This window comes from Sorex araneus, chromosome 2 (genome assembly GCF_027595985.1).
Source record: "Sorex araneus isolate mSorAra2 chromosome 2, mSorAra2.pri, whole genome shotgun sequence".
Classification (NCBI taxonomy): domain Eukaryota; kingdom Metazoa; phylum Chordata; class Mammalia; order Eulipotyphla; family Soricidae; genus Sorex; species Sorex araneus.
Genome location: NC_073303.1, coordinates 232,024,478 through 232,043,095, shown reverse-complemented (window position 1 = coordinate 232,043,095; position 18,618 = coordinate 232,024,478). Strand labels below are relative to the sequence as shown.

General features: G+C 63.3%; 2 protein-coding genes across 5 annotated transcripts; both read right to left on the bottom strand.

Moving 5' to 3' along the window:
* Nucleotides 1-999: 999 nt before the first annotated feature.
* PGLS (6-phosphogluconolactonase) lies at nt 1,000-4,099 on the bottom strand. The gene is made up of 5 exons (XM_004616658.2): nt 3,725-4,099; nt 2,325-2,432; nt 2,030-2,131; nt 1,638-1,778; nt 1,000-1,305 (listed from the first exon to the last, which is right to left on the bottom strand). The coding sequence occupies exons 1-5, from the start codon at nt 4,010-4,012 to the stop codon at nt 1,168-1,170; spliced, it is 777 nt and encodes a 258-aa protein (XP_004616715.1). The 5' UTR covers nt 4,013-4,099; the 3' UTR covers nt 1,000-1,167.
* Nucleotides 4,100-4,936: 837 nt separating this feature from the next.
* On the bottom strand, nt 4,937-17,129 carry SLC27A1 (solute carrier family 27 member 1). 4 transcript variants are annotated; one of them, XM_055126181.1, is made up of 13 exons: nt 16,971-17,129; nt 15,417-15,584; nt 12,388-12,782; nt 12,140-12,301; nt 11,986-12,055; nt 11,630-11,721; nt 11,456-11,565; nt 7,904-8,113; nt 7,006-7,132; nt 6,779-6,916; nt 6,539-6,703; nt 6,217-6,363; nt 4,937-5,854 (listed from the first exon to the last, which is right to left on the bottom strand). In XM_055126181.1, the coding sequence occupies exons 2-13, from the start codon at nt 15,581-15,583 to the stop codon at nt 5,697-5,699; spliced, it is 1,941 nt and encodes a 646-aa protein (XP_054982156.1). In that variant the 5' UTR covers nt 15,584; nt 16,971-17,129; the 3' UTR covers nt 4,937-5,696. The 4 variants fall into 4 exon arrangements, with proteins under 4 accessions (XP_054982156.1, XP_004616716.1, XP_054982158.1 ...); XM_004616659.2 differs by lacking the exon at nt 16,971-17,129 and adding an exon at nt 16,238-16,253; XM_055126183.1 differs by lacking the exon at nt 16,971-17,129 and adding an exon at nt 15,944-16,088.
* Between the last annotated feature and the right edge of the window lie 1,489 nt (nt 17,130-18,618).

Here is an 18,618-nt window from a genome sequence, read left to right as displayed (position 1 = left end):
ATCAGGAATGACCCGAGTGCAGAGACCATGAACCCTGAGCACTGCAGCAGGGGCCTGCACCCAGCTCTTCTGGAAAATTATGCACACCTCCCCTGGGGGTCAGTCACGCCACCTCGGGGTCTTTAAGAGATGTATGACCCTGTATTCCTGACCAGGTGACTCACCGGCGTTGACACATGGGGCCCTGGACCCCCGACAGGGCCAAACACATGGCCACCATGAGCCCCCTGGGATGGCATGCCTGGCACTGGTGCTGGGAGGTCCTGTGGGACCCCTCCTGAGGGGGTCTCCTCAAGAGGAGCTGCCGGGAGATGGCTGAGGGAGAGGCACAGTGCATACTGGGGATGAAGTTCCAGCAGGAGACGGAAAGTTCTGGATGGTGGCGGGAGCTGAACGGATGATGGATAAGGTGGTCTGGGGTGCTCACACGCGTCCCCAGCAGCCGGTGGGTGCGGCCTTGCTGGAATAAGAGTCTGCCCATGTGACTCATAAGGCCCTGGACCCGTCTCCCTGGACTTGGGGTGCCCCAGAAACTCGATCTTGTCTCTGGCCACCTGAACCCTGGTTCATTCTAGAGGTTTCAAGCCTTAGTGGGTGGCATCCAGCCTTGATGGACGGAGGGGGATGCTGCAAGGCCCCGCCCCACACTTGCCCCGCCCCCACCCGGGCCACGCCCACCCCGCTCTCCTCAGCAGGTGGAGGCAGAAGTGGCTGGTTCAGGCTGTCAGAGAGTCACCCAGCTGCGCACCAAGGACCACTGAGACAGGAGGGAGACTTCAAGCCAAGGCTGTTTATTTTTTTTTTTTTTTTATTTTTTTATTTTTTATTTTTTTTTTGCTTTTTGGGTCACACCCAGCGATGCTCAGGGGTTACTCCTGGCTTTGCACTCAGGAATTACTCCTGGCAGTGCTTGGGGGACCATATGGGATGCCGGGGATTGAACCCAGGTCGGCCGCGTGCAAGGCAAACGCCCTACCCGCTGTGCTATCGCTCCGGCCCCAAGCCAAGGCTGTTTAATACCCCCAAATGCGCAGGCCTGCGGGCCGCACCAGAGCCTCTGCAGAAAAGCACCTGATAGTGGTCCCTGGGGCAGCTGCCGCGGGGCCCGGCGTGATCGTGGGGATCAGCAGGCTCTGTTTGGTCCTGGCGCAGCCCCCGCGGGGCCAGCTACAAGGTGGAATGCTTCTCGAAGGGCACGGTGAGGAGACGGGCGGCGGCCTCGTCCAGGAACCAGCAGAGCTTGCCCGTGTGCGGCTGGACCAGCGCTGCCGGGAGGGGGCGCTCCTCCTTGTCTTCCAGGATGCGCTGTGCAGAGAGGCGAGGGCGAGGGCGGCCGTGAGCCCCAGCAGCCCAGAGGCCACCGATACCGCCCACCACGAAATGCGGGCGCGCTCGAGAGAAACCGAAGCCTTGTGGGAATAGAGGCTGTAACACACTCTGATGGCCAGCGTTGCTGAGATTCAGCGGGGACGAGGGAGTTGGCATAGCCAGGCCACACCAACGGTACTTGGGGCTTGAGGAATTGTATGTGGTGCGGGGGAGGAGCCTGGCCTGCCGTGCGCAAGGCAAACACCCTCCCTGCTGTCCCAAGGCTCCAGTCCTCGACATTATTTTTCTCTTTTCTTTCCACCCGTTACCTTGAGGACGGCGGCCTTGCCCTCCCCGGTGGCCACGAAGATGACCGTGCGGGCAGCATTCAGCACTGGGAGTGTCAGGGTCACGCGCTGTGGGGGTGGCTTCGGGGAGTCACTGATGGGGGCCACGATCTTCTCCCGCTCCTGATGGGAGGCGCAGGGCAACAGTCACCAGGAAGGGCCTGCCCAGGGCTTGTGCTAGCTTCAAGGTGGGTAAATTGTGGCTGGCGGGTGCTAAGCCTGGGGCCCTGCTTCATTCTAGAGGTTTCAAGCCTACGGGTGGCTCCCAGCTATGATGGCCCGGCCCCTTCAAGGCACCTCCGTTGCATGGGCTGACCTGGCCCCAGCTGGCACCTGTCCACTGGAGGCCACAGGGGCAGGGTGGGTGCACTCACCTGCAGGAGTGGGTGGTCCGGGAACAGTGAGCAGGTGTGGCCATCGGGACCCACGCCCAGGATCAGGAGGTCAAACACTGGGATGGAGTCTCCTAGGAAGGCCTGCGTGGGCAGGTGGGTAAAGGGGGCCCAGAGGACACCATGAGGGAAAGGCCTGGTGCCCACGGGCCCAGCAGGGGGAACCCAGACACGGCCATCCAGAAACACAGCCTGGTGTCCTGCTGGACCCAGGGCAGCACGTTCCTGTGGACCACGCCCTGGAGACTGCACTGTGACACGGGGCTGGGGGCCTCACCTGTCGCAGCTTCTGGGCATAGTCCTCGGCGGCCACCTCCACAGGCAGCTGTGGGTCAATGGTGAGCACTTGGCTCTCGGGAATGGGCAGCTTGGAGAGCAGGTGGGTCTGCAGCAAGAGGGGAAAGCAGGGACACGTTGCCCTTGGGAACATGCAGCAGGGGTACCCCCAGCTGGACTGTTGATGACAACCTGGCTTGGGAAAACTCCTCTCCATCTACCTCAGGCCACCTCCTCCGAGCAGCCCTCCAGTCTGCCCCTCCCCACAGGCTGCTGCTATCATGCCCCAGGACGGCAAACTTGGGGCCTTTGAGGGCTCTGAGGACTTACCAGAAGAGCAGAAACCCTGGGAGGATTGCTGAGATAGGGTAGCAGGGATGTGGGGGGTCCACTCACACTGGGGCCTGAGCCAACAGACACACTGCCCTGGGGGTGCAGGCAAGGGTGGACCAGGGAGCAAGGGGAGCAGGGGAGGGGGCTCAGCCTGGCACTTCCCAGGGACACACCTTGCTTACACAGCCCTATCTGTGGACACGTGCCCAAGTGCAGGACCCTTCCTGTAGGTTCCCCAGACACGCCCACTCCCTAGACACACCCTTTAGGTGAGCCCCGCCCCTTGTGCACGCCCCTCCCCATAGGCCTCATGCATGAGTCCCTTCCCACGGACACGCCCCTTCCTCCCGGACAAGCCTCTGGGAGGGCCCAAGCCCCTTTTAAGCACAGCAGGCCAGCAGGCAGGTTCTGAGAAGTGGACAGACAGGTTTTCCACGGAAGCACTTGTGCTGTCAGGGACTTTCACCAACTCACCTTTCACCTTCGCATTTCTACTGTCACCTGTGCTAACCCGTTCTGTTCTTAGGAGCCAGAAACTTGGGTATCCCCCTGGCCCGAGGGCCCAGAGGTGCACCGAGGGTAGGTGGGACCCAGGATGGACTGACCAGCAGCCCCCAAAGCTCATGTCCACCGGGAACCCCGGAAGGGGACCAGGTCTCTGGAGAAGGAAGTGGGAGGAGACGCCCTGATCCAACCACGGGTGTCCTGCTAAGCGGGAACAGGGGACGGGGACAAAGAGTCTCAAGGGTGTGAGGAGGGGGGCGCAGCCAGCGCCATCGGGCAGCTCCGCGATCTCGGCCGTGGTCCATGCTTGCACGGGCTCAGTGACAAGCGTTTCCCCTTCTCTGCGGGACTTTTCCGAAGTCCACCCCAGGGATCAAGCAGGTACTGGGCCCCTTCTCGGGCGCTGCCCCACAAACTGGTCACGACTCCCGTCCTCGGGCCTCAGTGTCCCCATCGCTGCAGCGTGGAGCGTGGGGCGGGCCAGGGTCGGGCGGTGCAATCTCAGGACTCCGAGCAGCGGCGCCTGCCCCGCGCCCTCGCCGCCGCCGGCCCTAGGGTGCTCACCCGGTACAGGCCGTACGTGCTCTCGGCGTGCTCGAAGGGCACGAGGCGCTCGTCGCAGAAGCCCAGCGTCCAGCGCTCCAGGCTGGCCGGCCCGGCGGCGGCGGCGGCAGCGGGCAGCTCGCGGGCCAGCAAGGACACCAGGCTGCCGCCCGACAGGCCGAGCGCGAAACGCGCGCGGGCCCCCGCCAGGCAGCACGCCGCCCGCTGCGCCACCAGCTGCGCCAGCGACGCGCCCAGCTCCTGCGGGCTGGAGAAGACCGAGATGAGGCCCGGGGCCGGCGCGGCCATGGCGACGCGGGCAGGGAAGCGCGTCGGGCCCGGCCGCCGCGCCTGCGTCGTGGAGCTGCGCCTGCGCCCTGGGCGCCGCAAAGCCAGAGCGCGGCCGGGCGGGGGCGGGGGTGACCCACCGGCCCCTCCCATTCTGTTCGCAGGCCCTGAGCCGTCCAGCACGTTTCTCTTGCTGCCACTTGTCTAATTTTTTATTTTTTTATTTTTGTCACACCCAGCGATGCTCAGGGGTTACTCCTGGCTCTGCACTCAGTAATTACTCCTGGTGGTGCTCAGGGGACCATATGGAATGCTGGGAATCAAACCCGGGTTGGCCGCGTGCAAGGCAAACGCCCTCCCCGCTGTGCTATCGCTCCAGCCCTCACTTGTCTAAACTGTGACACCCCCCCCCCCACATGTGGTCAGGGAAATTGAGAGACTCCCACCCCAAGACCTGGGGAGCAGTGTTGTTGGCAGGGACTTGGCATGGGACAGAACCGCGGAGGCTGCAGGCAACCCAAGAAGTCCAGTACAAGGACTCCCACAGGATCAGTCCTGGGCTTTGGACACTCGCTGCACCCAGCAGTCCCCTCTACCCTCAAGGGCCTGTGATGCCTAGTTGGCCACAGCCACAGGCTCTGGGGACCTCCTTCCCACGCCTTTGCTGGCAGCTCCGTACCTTCCCCACTATTTTGGGGACCACACTGACACCCGCGAAGAGACAATGCCCTCCCCACCGGCTTCTCCATAGCGATGCCTCCCCATGAACTGTCTGCCGCTAGAGTACCCCAAACCCCAATAGACAAGGCCCCACCCCCAGGCCCAGGTGCCCTGCCCATGGCCACACCCCTCCGCTTTGACCCACCGCTGCCCGCCCAGTGCTGGACAGTGCTCCCACCCAGAGCCTCAGGAGGCCCCAGACCTAGACAGAGAAGGGTTCTGCTCCCCAGTGGCACCGCTCCGCGGCAGGTTTATTTCAAAATCTGAACTAGGAAACAGGCTCGGAACTGGGGCCCCTTGTGGTAGCCCCGTTATCTCCGCTGCCTGGGGAGTAGGGGCTGGAGGCCGCGGTGGCAGGTCCCAATCTCCAGCAAGCTGCTGCCATGCCACTGGAGGAGCTGGGGACCGCCCAAGACTCCAGCTGTCCCCAGGAAGACCAGCAGGGACATTCCCCGTGGTCAAGCCCCTACCCCCTACTGCCTGCATAGGCCGAGGGCAGCCACATCGGGCTGGGGGTTAGTAGGGGCAAACCAGGTCCCCTGGTAGGAGCTGCATGGAGACCCCTAGGCAGGGAGACATGAGGGCTATAGTCTGGAAGCTTATGGGGCACCGAAAGGGCAGCTGGAGCAGACCCCTGACCCAGTCTGGACATCTCTGTCCTCTGCCACCCATGGGGGCTGGTCCCCCTCTAGCTCCTGGCTCTGCAGTGGAGATCCAGAGAGGCCCCGATGCCCGGGAACCCAGAGCCCAGGGAAGGGATGCTTAAGGCACAGCTGGGATAGGAGCAGCCCCTCTGTGAACCTCGCACAGTCCCTGCAACCTGGAACTGCCAGTCGCTGGCCGAGAGACCAGAGAGGCGTGGGGAGATGGCAGCACAAAGGGGTGCAAAGGAGAACTCGCCCCCAGTCGCAGGTGGGGCTGCCCCCAGAGCAGGATAGGGGACGACCTGGGTGCAGGGGCCTGGGGACAGGGCCCTGCAGAGGCGTCACAGAGCAAAGGCGCCTGTGCAGATGCGCGTGTAGACCGCCTGGTCCAGCGGCAGGTAGTAGCCCTGTTTCAGGTCCAGGAAGAAGAGCCGGTCCGAGGTCTGACGGGGGTCGAAGCCCTCGTGCTGCAGCCGCGTCTTCTGGATCTTGAAGGTGCCTGGCGGGGAAGCGGGGGAGCATGAGTGGGTCAGCCCCCAAGTCCCCTGTGCCTCCAGGCTTCTGTGCAGCCCTCCCCATTCTGACCCCCCCGCCCCTCCACCTCCCGCTTCCCCTCTCATCTGAAGCCCCGCCCACCCCTGCCTGGGCACAGGGTGGGGTCTGCCACCTGGGAGGGCAGGCTGCGCAATCTGGAACCCAAGTGGCAAATTTGCCCCCCATATGATTTGGGGGAGTTGTGCTAATGTGGTTGCTAATGTGGGGGATCAGGAGCTCAATGGGTGGGGGGGACTTCAGGGAGAAACCGGGGCCAGGGTGCTGAGCCCGAATGGACGGGGGAGTGGAGAGGGGCGCGGGCCGTACCTGTTGTGTCCACCTGGGGCAGGAGGCGCAGGAAGATGGGGCGGGCGTAAGGCGCCAGGACCTTCTGCATCTCCTGGTAGAGCTCGTTGGGGTGCAGCTGGCCCAGGGGGTCTGCGATGGCCGCCATGCCAGCTTTGCCCTCCACTCCTGTGGACAGAGGGCTGGCTGGGCCATGTCTCGGCCCACCCCCAGTCACCCCCCCAGTGCAGGGGTCCCCATCCCTTTCGAGCCACCATGAGGCCTGCTCCCCAGCTCCTGCCGAGCCCTCGGCAGCCCCTAGGCGGGGGTCATAGTGGTGTATGCCTGGTGACAAGCCACCTGCCTGGCACGGCCACGCCGTACACTGCCACGTCGGTCTGGCCCAGCAGGCGGCTGAGCACGGCCTCCACCTCGCTGGTGGACACGTTCTCCCCGCGCCAGCGGAACGTGTCCCCGCCACGGTCGCGGAAGTACATGTAGCCCAGCTCGTCCATCACTAGCACATCACCTGGGGGCAGGCAAGGGGGTGTTGGTGGGGCTCGGGGTGGGGCTGGGCGCCCCGCCCCTGCCGACCACACCGCACCTGACAGGTAAGCGCTGTCCCCTTTGCGGAACACGCTGTGTGCCACCTTCTTGCTGGTGGCGCTCTCGCTCATGTAGCCGTCAAAGCGCCGCAGCGGGTCCTGCTGGTTGATCTGGCCCACCAGGAGGCCGGGCTCCCCTGCGGGAGGCGCAGGGCAGGGCTGGGGGGCGGGGTGGGGGCCTGCAGGCCGGGCGCGCAGGGCGGAGGCTGGGGGCTGGGCCGCTCACCCGTCTGGCAGGGGATGCAGAGGCCCTGCGCGTCCCGCTGCAGCTCCATGGTGTCCTCGTTCACCTTCACCAGCCGGATGGGGTACACGTGCGGCAGGATGCGGCTGTTGAAGCCACAGGCACCCACCTGAGAGGGACCCAGGCAGTGAGGGGTCCTGCCCCAGGATCTGGTCCCTCAACCCCCCTCCCCACTTCTGAGGCTTGTGGCTGCTCCCCACCCCAGACACTGGCCAGCCCACACCCCACCTGGAATGTCCAACACTACAAAGGTCCTGGGGAGCCGGGTGCTGGGTGCCCAGCCTGGTGCCAGGTGGAAGAGGAAATAGTCGCCAGTGCATTGTCACTGTCACATCTGACGAGGAGGTGGGGCAAGATGTGAAGGAGAAACAGACAGGGACCAGAGCCATAGCACAGCGGGGCGAGCACCTGCCTTGCAGGCGGCCAGGCTGGGTTGATTGTGGGCATCCCATATGGCACCCGAGCACCACCGGGAGTGATCCCCAAGTGCGGAGCCAGGAGTAACCTCTGAGCACTGCCAGATGTGGCCCGATTTAAAAAAGAAAGCAAGAAAGAAAGAAAAAGGAGGAAGGGCAGAATAATCTAAGTCCTGGCTAGCATCTGTCTGTCTGTTCGTTCTGTAGACAGGATGGGTCAGCCCAGATGCCTCGGGAGGGTGGGGACTGTTTCTCTCCTTTGAAGGAAAGGAGGTGGGGGTGGGTGTTCTGTGCCTACTTCCTGGGCTCACTAGGAGCCACCCCCTTTTACAGGTGAGGCCACAGGGCTGAGGGACTTGCCCCTTGGGAAGGACACTGTGCGCCCTGCTTTGGGATCCCTGGAGGCGGTGGGAGCGGCCCCAGGGCCCCAGGGCCCCAGGGTGGGGGCACCTGGCCGCACCCACCTTGCCGTCCATATTGGCGATGCTGCAGTTGCACTCGGTGGCGCCGTAAAACTCGCCGATCTGGCGCACCCCGAAGCGCTCGCTGAACTCCTCCCAGATGGCCGGCCGCAGCCCGTTGCCCACGGCCAGGCGCACTCGGTGCTGGCCCTCGGCTTCGCGAACTGGCTGCCTCAGCAGGTAGCGGCAGATCTCCCCAATGTACTGGACCACCTGTAATGGGGCAGCGCGGGCGTGGGCAGCCAACAAGGGCCAGTCAGCAGCCGAAGGCTGGCCCCACCCCACCGTGTGGGCAGAGCTGGGGCCCTGACACTCCGCTATGCCCTGAGCACAGTGCTCTGGGTCGGCGCCGCCTGCCTCCTGGTGAGGAGGACCCTGGGCCCTGAAGCAGGATGACCTTTGACCCACACACTCGCCAGCTCCACTGCCCCCAGGAACCCTGTTGTCCTGTCTCCTGAGGCCACCTGCTGGCCCCCAGGTGCTCTGCACTCATCTCTGGGCATCTGCCGGCCACCCTCCCCATTCTGCAGTTGGGGAAACTAAGGCAGTCTGGCCTGGGTCTGGACACTCTCCAGATCTGCCTGAAGTACTCTGCTGCCCTGGTCACCCATGACGGCCCTGGCCCAGCGGCCCCCACCCGCGCAAGCACACATTTGCACCCCTGCCCCACTTGCAGCCGCCTCCTCCCAACTCCCAGGTCTGAGGCCCGCTCATGGGATAGCACGGGGACAGTCTAGCTGACCGACCCAGTGCAGTCCCCAGCTGGTGTGAGGGTGGATGGGCCCAAGTTGAGCCACGAAGAGCCAGAGTGATAGCACAGCTATAGATAGGGCATTTGCCTTGCACGCGGCCCACCCGGGTTCGATTCCCAGCATCCCATATGGTCCCCCGAGCACCGTCAGGAGTAATTCCTGAGTGCAGAGCCAGGAGTAACCCCTGATCATCACCGAGTGTGACCCAAAAAGCAAAAACACAAAAAAAGTTTTTTGGGTGTGACCCAAAACAAAACAAAACAAAAAAAGAATCAGCTCTGAGTTTCTGGACCTACAGCAGCTACTGGGAATAGCCCTGGAGAGACCTGGGTGGGGACGGCGGTACCCTCCGAGCAAGGCCGGGGACAGAAGGAATAGACGTGGAGGGTCACCCAGTCTCAGCCGCCTGAGACTCTGCTTCTGAAAGCCGAGCATAGGTTAGGGCTGGGCTCCCCACAGTCCCTCTCCCCTCGCCCTGCAGGGACCCAGCCAAGCTCTGGGCAGCTCTCCCTGTCCTCCTTAGAAACCAGGCTAGGGAGGGTGGCCAAGGGTGACAATGACACCCTTGTGGTCCAAGGCCACGCCAAGCACTGGGAGCCAACAGCTGCCGCCTCTTCCGCCCAGCCCCTGACAGTGGGCGGTGAGGGGGGCAGAGTGAGGAGGGCCCCTGGCAGTCTCCAGATGGGGCGGGCAGCAGGGGAAGCAGAGCCTGGGGGCGGGACCCAGGAGCACCACAGACAGAAGGTGGAAGGCTGGGAGCCTCTCCCCATAGACACTGTCCTTAGAAAGCAGGACCCCGAGGGCACCGCAGGCTCTGCCCCCACAATCACAGTCCCCCGCTGCTGTGGTGGTCCTGAACTGACATCTGCTCATGGTTCTTTCCCTTGGGTGCGTGTGCGCATATGTCTACATATATGTGTGTGCATGTTTGTGTGTATACGTGTGCAAATGCAGCATGTGTCCTGGGCCTGGCTCAGGGCGTGGGCCCCTCACAGGGCCATGCAACCCTCCCCACCACCATCCAGAACCTTCCGTCTCCCCTCCCGCAGCCTGCCCCTTAGCCCCACCCATCCCAGAGGCTCCCAAACACCTCTTCTCCCTCCACAGACACGGGGTGCTCTGCAGCTCAAGGCAACGAGTAAGGTGCACACAGAGACGGCTCTTCACAGACTTTTCATTCTTTTTGTTTTGTTTGGGGCGACAGTCACTGGTGCTCAGATTTACTCCTGGCTCCGCACTAAGGATCATTCCTGGGGATTTGGGGGGAACATCTGGGGTGCTGGTGATGCAAGGCAAGTGCCTTCCCCACTGAACTATCCCTCTGGCCCGTTCAGACTTTTAAAATCTTTTTCCCCATACAAGTCCTTACCAGAAATGTATGAAATCCAGGAAAATGTCCAGAAAGTGGGGGACTAAGGGATTGGGGGGAGGAAACTGGGACAGGTTCCTTCTGGAACTACATGGAGTTGGTGGTGGCCCAAGTCTGTGGCCGACAGCCCAGAACTGTCCACTACAAATGGCTCCTCATGGGAACTGCACCTCCACTTGGAAGGGAAATGATGCTGTGAGTGGTTTTCCAGAAACATCTGGGCAGGAAACCCTCTGGCACCTGGAACCGCTCACAGTAAAGGGAGGTGGGAGAGCTGGGAGGTGGTGGGGTCCCTGGCCACTTCTGGCTCCGTGAGTACATATTTGAAGCTTTGTAATTCCAGTTGCTTCCAGATGGACTTTTTCTTTTTGGGGGGGAAACTTGGGGGTACTCGGGGATCATTCCCGGTGGTGCTCAGGGGCCACATGCACTACCCAGGATCAAAGTGAGCCGGTCACATGCAAGGCAAGTGCCTTAACCACACAACCTCTCCAAACCATGCTGCTCCATTCTGAAGACCGGCCTTCTTGCACCTCAAGATTCAGACCAGTGTTTCCCTGAGAGCCTCCTCCCCACGCAGAACTCCAACCCTTCCACAGTCTGGGATCCTCTGGAGGCCCAGCCCAGAACCCTGCTCCACACTGCTGTGTGAGTCGGGAGGTCGATAAACGTCTCTGGTCCTCTCCGCACAGTAGCGCTCCTCTCCCTGGGAGGTGATTGGCTCAGTGCTCTGAGCCCATTTCCTTTCGCTGTAGGGGCACAGGGTGACCCTCCTGCTCCTCAGGCTCAGCTGAGAACCCCCACTTGCGTTGGCTGCACCCATTTTTCACAAAGAGCCACAGGCAGTTTCTCAGCTCCTAGTCAGCCCAAGGGGCGACCATGGGGGGAGGGGGTAGCAGTACCAGTGGCACAGTGGAGGGTTACAAGCTAAGGAGTGGGGTCTCAGGGGATGGGGCACAGGCAGAGAGGTGGGAGCACTAAAGGGGACGACATTGATGCAAGAGTTGTACTTAAGGACAAGAGGTTAGGTGGAGAGGTGGAGCACTGGGGCAGGAGCGGAGCAGCGGAGGAAGAGGGGGCATGGGGGAAGGGCAGAGCATTGGAAGGGGTGGAGCTTCGGAGAAGAGGTGGAAATTCAGGGAGAGGAGGGGCAGCGGGGTGGCAGAGCCTCAGATGGAGGACAGGGCACTGGAGGGGAAGAGCATGGGGAGGGGAGGGGCGGAGCACCTAGAGGTTGGCGTATCAGGGGAGGGCAGAGCACAGGGGAGGGGCGGGGCCTCGGGAGAGGTGGGGCTTGGGGGCGGGGCATTGGTAGGGGTGGCGCATTGGAGGACCGGCAGGTGGGGGGGCAGGGAGAATGGCAGGTGCAGAGGGGCAGGGGCGAGTGGGGCGGGACTCGGGAGGGGCAGGGCTCTGCGGGGGTGGGGGGCTGACCGTGCAGTTGAACTGGACGCAGTCGTCCCAGAAGCGGCTGGCCGAGAACTTCTTGCGGAGGACCACGGTCTGGCCATAGAGGAGACACTGGCCCACGCCCATGATGTTCCCTGCAGAGACGCGCCTGGTGAGGGGTCGCGGGCGCCGCGCCGTCCCCCACCCGCCCCGCCGTACCTGCCGAATGGTACAGGGGCAGGCAGTCATACAGCACGTCGGCCTGGCGCATGCTGTAGGCGTGGTGGCCGAAGGCGGCGATGCGGTAGTACCTGCGGGCGGCAGCAGAGGGTGGCCTCGGGTGCAGCGGAGTGGTCAGGGGTGCGGGGACACCGCGAGGGCGAGCTGGCGAGGGGCTTCCGGAGCAGGGGCCTGTCCACAGTCTAGGTGGGCTGAGGGGTGACCCAGGGCAGCCAGGGAGAGGGGCCTAGAAACCCGGGTAGTTGTGCAGGGTGGGGGGCAGCGCGGGGACTCGGCAACCCAGAGTCCTGGGGGGGCGGGGTGGGAGCGGGGATCGCGCCCCGCGGGGCCCTCACCTGCTGTGCACGATGATGGCGGCCTTGGGCAGCCCCGTCGTCCCCGAGGTGTAGATGTAGAACAGCCGATCTGGGGGAAACGCAGTGATGGGGCGGGGTCTGGGCAGTGGGGGCGGGCTCTGGGCGGCCCGGCGGGGATTGTCCCCCCACTCACCGTCCATGCCCTTGCCCACAGGCTGCGCGGGGGCCTCGGTGGACGCGCTGAGCAGCAGAGGGTCTAAGAGCTGGGCATCCGGCAGGCCGCCCTCAGGCCCCGGCTCTCCCGTGCAGAACTTGGCCAGGCTCTTCCCCAGCTGCGCGCTGACCTCGGCCACCGCTGCAGACCAGGAGCCCAGGAAACGGGGAGGGTAAGGAGTGGCCGGGCGGGCGCCCCTCGCCGCCGCCCCCCCACGCCCACCTCACCCTCCGCCAGCTCCGCGCCGAAGACCAGGGCCTTGGCGCCCGAAGTGCCCAGGCAGAAGGCCAGCGGCTCCCGGCGTAGGTTCACATTGAGCAGCGCCGCCTCCACGCCCGCCTTGGCCAGGCCCAGCCAGAGCCCCACGAACTCCGGCCGGCCCTCCACGAACACGGCCACCACGTCGCCCGGCCCGAAGCCCCGCTGGCGGAACAGGTTGGCCACGGCGTTGGCGTAGGCGTCCAGGCGCGCGAAGGTCCAGCGCGCCCCGCTGCCCGCGTCCACCAGCGCCAGGCGCTCGGGCTGCCGCCGCGCCACGGCCTGGAAGATGCCCGGGATGGTGTGGCCGGCGCGCTGGTGGCGCCGCAGCTCCAGCCGCACCCGGAGTAGGACGGAGAGGCCGCTGGGCGGGGAGGACGCGAGTCACCCCCAGGCACAGGAGTGCCCTCTGCCTGCAGCTCTCCTGGGGGGGACAGAGCCCTGAAGCGGACCCAGTTCTCGGATATAAACGGATGGGTGAGGGGTGCGGCCCCACCCTGGAACATCTCCTGACCCCCGACACCCACCAAGACCCTCCCCCTCCGCCTGTCCTAGCAAAGTCGGGCACTGTGTCCCTGAGCTGCCTGCCGTGGTGTGTGGCCAGGAGGAGGGGAGCCAGCCATGAACGTTTCTGGTCCTGCCAGCAGCACCCAGCGTCCATCCTGCTGTCAGGGGCTGTGTGATGGGGCGCTCACCTCACCCACAGGACCCCCCAGGGCTCCCTACCCAGCCACAGCTGGGCCCTCTCCCCCCCCACCCCTCCTTCCACACTTCCCCTCTCTCCTTCCTTCCATGCCACTCAGGTCCCTGCACCCCATACCGGCCACCCACGCCTCTGCCACCCAGGGCAGCACCCCCCTACAGTTCTGCCATCACCACTTTTCCAGGGCCGTACCCGGGGCCCCAACCCCAGCACATGCCCCTCGGGTATTTGCTCCCTCTCCCTGTCCCCCAGTCCCGTCTCCCTCTCTCTGTCCCCCATCCACTGTCCCCTCTCTCTGTCCCTGTGTCCCTGTCTCCTTCTGTCCCCCTCTCCCGTCTCCCTTTCTCTGTCCTCCTATCCACTCTGCCCCTCTCTGTCCCCTCTTTTTTGTCTCCTTTTCTCTATCCCTTCCACTCTCAGTTCACTCCCTTATCTCCAGTCCCTGAGGGAGGATCTTGTGTCTGTCCCCTCTAGGATGGGGGGACACAGCTGCAGGGAGACGAGGCCATCCCAGCCCGGGTGGCCATCACTGAGGGTGGGCAGGCACTCTGGGACATGCAGGGCCCAGGGAAAGAGCCAGGACAGGGGTCCTGGGCAGGGAGACCCCTCAGAGAGGCCCGAGGACAGCTCCAGCTGTGTCCCCTGAGGCAGTGCCAGCTACTGTCCACACTCCCTACTCTGTTCCCCCACACTGGCACCACAGCCAATAGGTGTGGGGGGCCCCAGGTCTGGGGTCCAACCCCTGCTCCTTCACCCCCACCTGTGTGTCAGACTGGGGGTGAACAGTGCCCCTGGGCCATGTCCAAGTCCTGGCACCTCCCGCCTCTGACCGGTGAATGACACTCAAGCAGATAAAGGCTTGTGCGGGCTGGGGAGCTGTGGGGTGCAGGGGATGGGGGGGAGGAGGGCATGGGAGGAGTCTCAGGGACACAGAGCAGATGTCGGGGCGTGACCACAGCCCATGTCCTTCGGGAGGAGCCTGGACGGGGCTGGCTCAGGCCCTGTGAGTCCGTCCCTGCTAGGGGGCCTCTCCCGGTGCTGCCCAGCTACCGACACGCTGAAACCGACCTTTGTCCTACTTAGGGTTCTTCCCCCACAACAGGGTCTGGCACTTCTCCCTCTGTCTAGGAGCGCTTCCTCCTAGTTGCCCCAAACCCTCCTGACACCAGGCCAGCTGGGCACCTGCTCTGCTGCCCTCTCAGCTCTGCCTGTTCCCTCCACTCCAGCCCTGCCTATCCATATTACAGACACATCAGCCCCTCACACGCTCATGCAGCATGAGGCAGCGTGGCTGTATCCCTTCTCCTCTGCCCAGTGACATGACCATCTGCATGTGATGGCTGGAGCCACAGCAGGCACTGTGAAGCCATGAGGAGAGACAGTTAGAGATACCATATCTTCGCAGCTCGGAGAGCACTTCAGAAAGATGGCAGGAATTGGGGTCAAGGAGAGGATGGGAAGCAATAAAGTAAGCCACCTGAACCCACGGGATCTCAAAGGTTAACCCCATCCCAGGGGCCCCTCCCTAGAACCTGAATCTCCCCCACCACCAAGTTCCCGGTCTCAGACAGAGCCCCTATCATGCAGGTCTGGAAAAATGTCCCAAGTCCTACAGTGACCCTCCAGCCAACAGAAGCCTGTGTGTGCCCACAAGAAAAACACCATTAAGAGACCCCAAAACTCCAGGGGCCTGGGGAGAGGCTGAGAAGACAGGAGGCCCTGGGCTACCTCCTCCACACCACACAATCCCTCAGAACCTCAGCAGTGGTCCCTAAGCACCTCAGGCATTGCCAGATTTGACCCCCAAAAAAGTCCTTTGCAGATGCCCCAAGAAGTACTTTCAAACTCCTACATTTCAGGCACCTTCAAACCGAGTTCTAGATAGACCCAAAGCATCTTACGTTGCTGGGTTTCCCTGCGAGCCACCAGGGACCTACCCACGTCCCTAAAGGCCTCCCTGAGTCTCTGTCGGGGTCCTGAGATGCAGATCCCAAACCCACAGTTCCCCAGTGAGACCTAGTGTCCTAGAAGTCCTGGCCGCCGCCTAAGTACCCCAGGCTGTGTTCCGGCCCCCTGAGTTCACTCCACCAGAGACCCAGACCATCCGTGACGGACCCCTCTGAGCTCCCCAAACCCTCTACTCCTCAGTCCCCCGCCCCCAGTCTCCAAAACCTCGGAACCCAGCCCTCAGGCCCCCCAAGCCCCGCTGCAGAAGCCCCCTCGGTTTGTTTCTCGGGTTCCGGCTTCCCCTCTCTGCCCTGGCCGGGACCCGGACTCGCATCGGGACACACTCACAAGAGGTCCCGCCTGGCCGTCTTGCAGACGATGCGCAGAAAACGCCAGCCGCCGCCTCCCACGTACACGCCGACCGCCGCCGCGGCGCTCCAGGTCCACGGCAGCCCCAGCAGCCACAGCAGCATCAGCGAGGCCACGGAGGCCGCGCCCGCGCCCGGAGTCCGCATCCTGGGAGGCCGACAGAGACGAGGCCTGGGCCTCAGGGACCTGGGCCCGCCCAGGACACCCCGCCCACTGCCCGCTCGCCTGCGACACGCCCCCGGAGGCTCGTGGATAGGCACCGCCCCAGGTCCGCCCCCGGGAACGCCCCCCGGGTCTCTCCTGCACCGGGGGAAGCCAGACCCCGCCCCCAGGAGGTGCCCCCACCCCCCACGCCAGGTCCCAAGTCTCGGCCCCGCCCCAGGCCTCCCGTTCCAAGTAAGGTTGTCGGGTCGCAAACCCAGAGCCCACAAGGACGAGGACTGGCTTTGCGGGGCCCTAAAAACGAGCCGCACCCGCACTACGAAGTCCCCGTGCTTGGGCTGCACCTGATTCCCTAGAACACTGGCCCAGGCTCGTTCAGGTCACTGGACTAGGCCACTCCCCCATTATCCAATCAGCGCAGAAACCACCTGTCTTGCTCGCGGTTATTTTGTTGCTGCGGTCGCCAGGCCCGCCCCCTGGGCCACAGGCACTGCACGTGACTGTCATACTCCGCCTCCGCCACAAGCCCCGCCCTATCTGCCACAGGCTCCGCCCCTCGCTCAAGTCCCGTCCCGCGCAAGGCTTGGGTAGAAATTCCCAGCTCCAGTTCCACCCCCTCCATTCTCGTTCCGACTCACCTGTCGCCCAGGCCCCGCCCATCGGCCCGCCCAGGCCCGCCCCGGGTCCCGACAGACTGCGGTGGCCCAGAGCCCCTCAGCCAGGCCGGCCCCTTCCCGAAAGCCGCGGCCATAGAGAGAGCTCCGGGCCAGAGAGACCACAGCCACTGAGACGCGGGAGCTAGAAGAGCCCGACGCCGGCGCCGCTGTCTCCATGGCAACCAAACTGCGTTTTCCCCTCCACCCCTACCGCCCTGGCCCTGGGCGCCGCGTTAGAAAACACGTGCGTCCCTCCCACGGGGCGGGGGCGTGGAGAATCCCTGCCCCGGGGCCCGGAAAGTCCGAGATCTCTAACTGGGCTGCCCTGCAGGGCTCCTGCCTCAGCTTGTTCAGAGTTCAGCCTCGGAGCTTCTGGATGTGAAACTAGTTCCTGGGAGTCCTCAATTCCCAACGTCCGGGCCACAGGAGCCTCTGAATGGGTCTTGCAGATAGATGACAAGGACCCACCTCATCCAGCTTTCAGAGCCTGTCAGTGACACATCGCGGATACCGAGCAAGCACCTCCCTCCTCAGGATGAGGTCCTGAGGTCCAACCCCAGCCGCCACCTAGAAAACGCTCACACCAGGCTACCGACCCTGCCCAAGGCGCCCCTCTGCACGCAGAGGTCCTAAATGCTCCCCCTCAGTCCCCAAAGGCCCTGGTTAGGTGCGACACTGCTGGCCTGGCTGCCTACCACCCTGATTTCTGGCTGACCTGGAGCCCTTGGTCTCAGCTCCCAGCAGCTCCTGCAGGAGGCGAGAAGGGAGGAGGATCAAGGCTGAGGCGTTGGCACCTTCAGGGCAGGAGCGGGTGCAGGGGGCTCCCAGTTCCGTTTCTGCACACTGCTGGGTCCCACTCTGGGCGCTCACTGCCCACTGGGGCCTGTGCCCTGGGTCCCTCCTTCCCAGCTCCCCACCCCTTTCCACCCACCCCTACTTGTTTTCTGCCCCTGCTGGCTTGGCCGACCTTTCCAGAGCGCTTCCTGGGAGATTGCCAGGGCCCGCTCCCAGCACTACTGGCAGGGCATGGCTGGGCAGGCATCACCCCTGCCGCTTTCTGTGCCTGCCAGCCGCACCCGTTGCGCGGGATGGGGGCCTGGGAGGCAGATCCGGAGCTCAGGCCCAGAGCCAGCCCCTTTCCCAGACAGAACTTAAGGCTGTCATAGGGGCCAACTCTGCTCCTGCTGACTCTATGGGGGTCACCCCCATTTTGCAACAAAAGACACAGGCTCACAGCTATCACACAGTGGGGGACTGGGGTTCACTCCTGTCCTCTTCCCCCTTCCTCTCAGTCCCATATCCCTGTCCCCACTGCCCCCACCTATCCCTTCTTCCTTCTTTTCTCCCTCTAGTTCCCTCCTCCCATCACCAAATTCGCTGAACCCAGATGGTGCTTCTCTTCCAACTCTCTACAAACCCAAAAGTTTTTTCTTTAAAAAAAAAGGGGGGGGAAGGAGAGGAGGAGAGATTGTCTTAAGTGGGTGCCAGACTGTGCACTGCTCTCCACATCCCTGCCCCGCCCCCCCCCCACTGCCACTCACTCTGTTAACCATTTACGTGCCTGTTCCTTGTCATTTTTCCCTTCCTTAGATGCCCCTGGACTATTTAGGGACAGTCCTCAGTAAGCTTCCTAAGAATGAAAGAAACCAGACTGAGGGGCTGGAATGATACCACAGTGGGTGGGGCGTTTGCTTTGCACGCGGCTGACCCGGGTTCGATTCCCAGCATCCCATATGGTCCCCTGAGCACCTCCAGGAGTAATTCCTGAGTACAGAGCCAGGAGTAACCCCTGTGCATCACCGAGTGTGACCCAAAAAACAAAACCAAAAAAACAGACTGAGTACTTTTCCGAACTGCAGGGGTTACAGAACTGCAGCTCTGGGGTGAGAGGGCACTTGCCTTGCAAGTAGCTGATCAGAGCTTGATCCCCAATATCCTGTCTGGTCCTCTGAACATGGCCAGGAGCAAACCCTGAGCATCGCTGATGTGGTCCTAAAAACTAACAAGCAGAAAAGAAAAAATACAGCTCCAGACCACGCCAGGTTCTACCCCCATCCCTGCACACATCTGGGAACCCTGAGCACTAAATATCCGAGCCTCCCATCTGGGTAGAGGAGGGCTAGGCAGAAAGCAAGAGTGTGTGGGGGTGGGGGTCATGCCCAGGACTGTGAGGATGTTTCCAGGAGAGTGTCCTTGTGCTAAGGCCATGGTGGAAGGCCTCGGGTCGGGTGGGACAGTGGCTGACCATGAGTGGGGTGGGGGCATCTCTCCAGTCTCCGGAGACACCAAGAGTTTGGAAATTAGGGTGTTGTGGAGCCCAACACCCCTGAAATCTTGGGGAGTATCCTTCCCGGCTCTCGTCC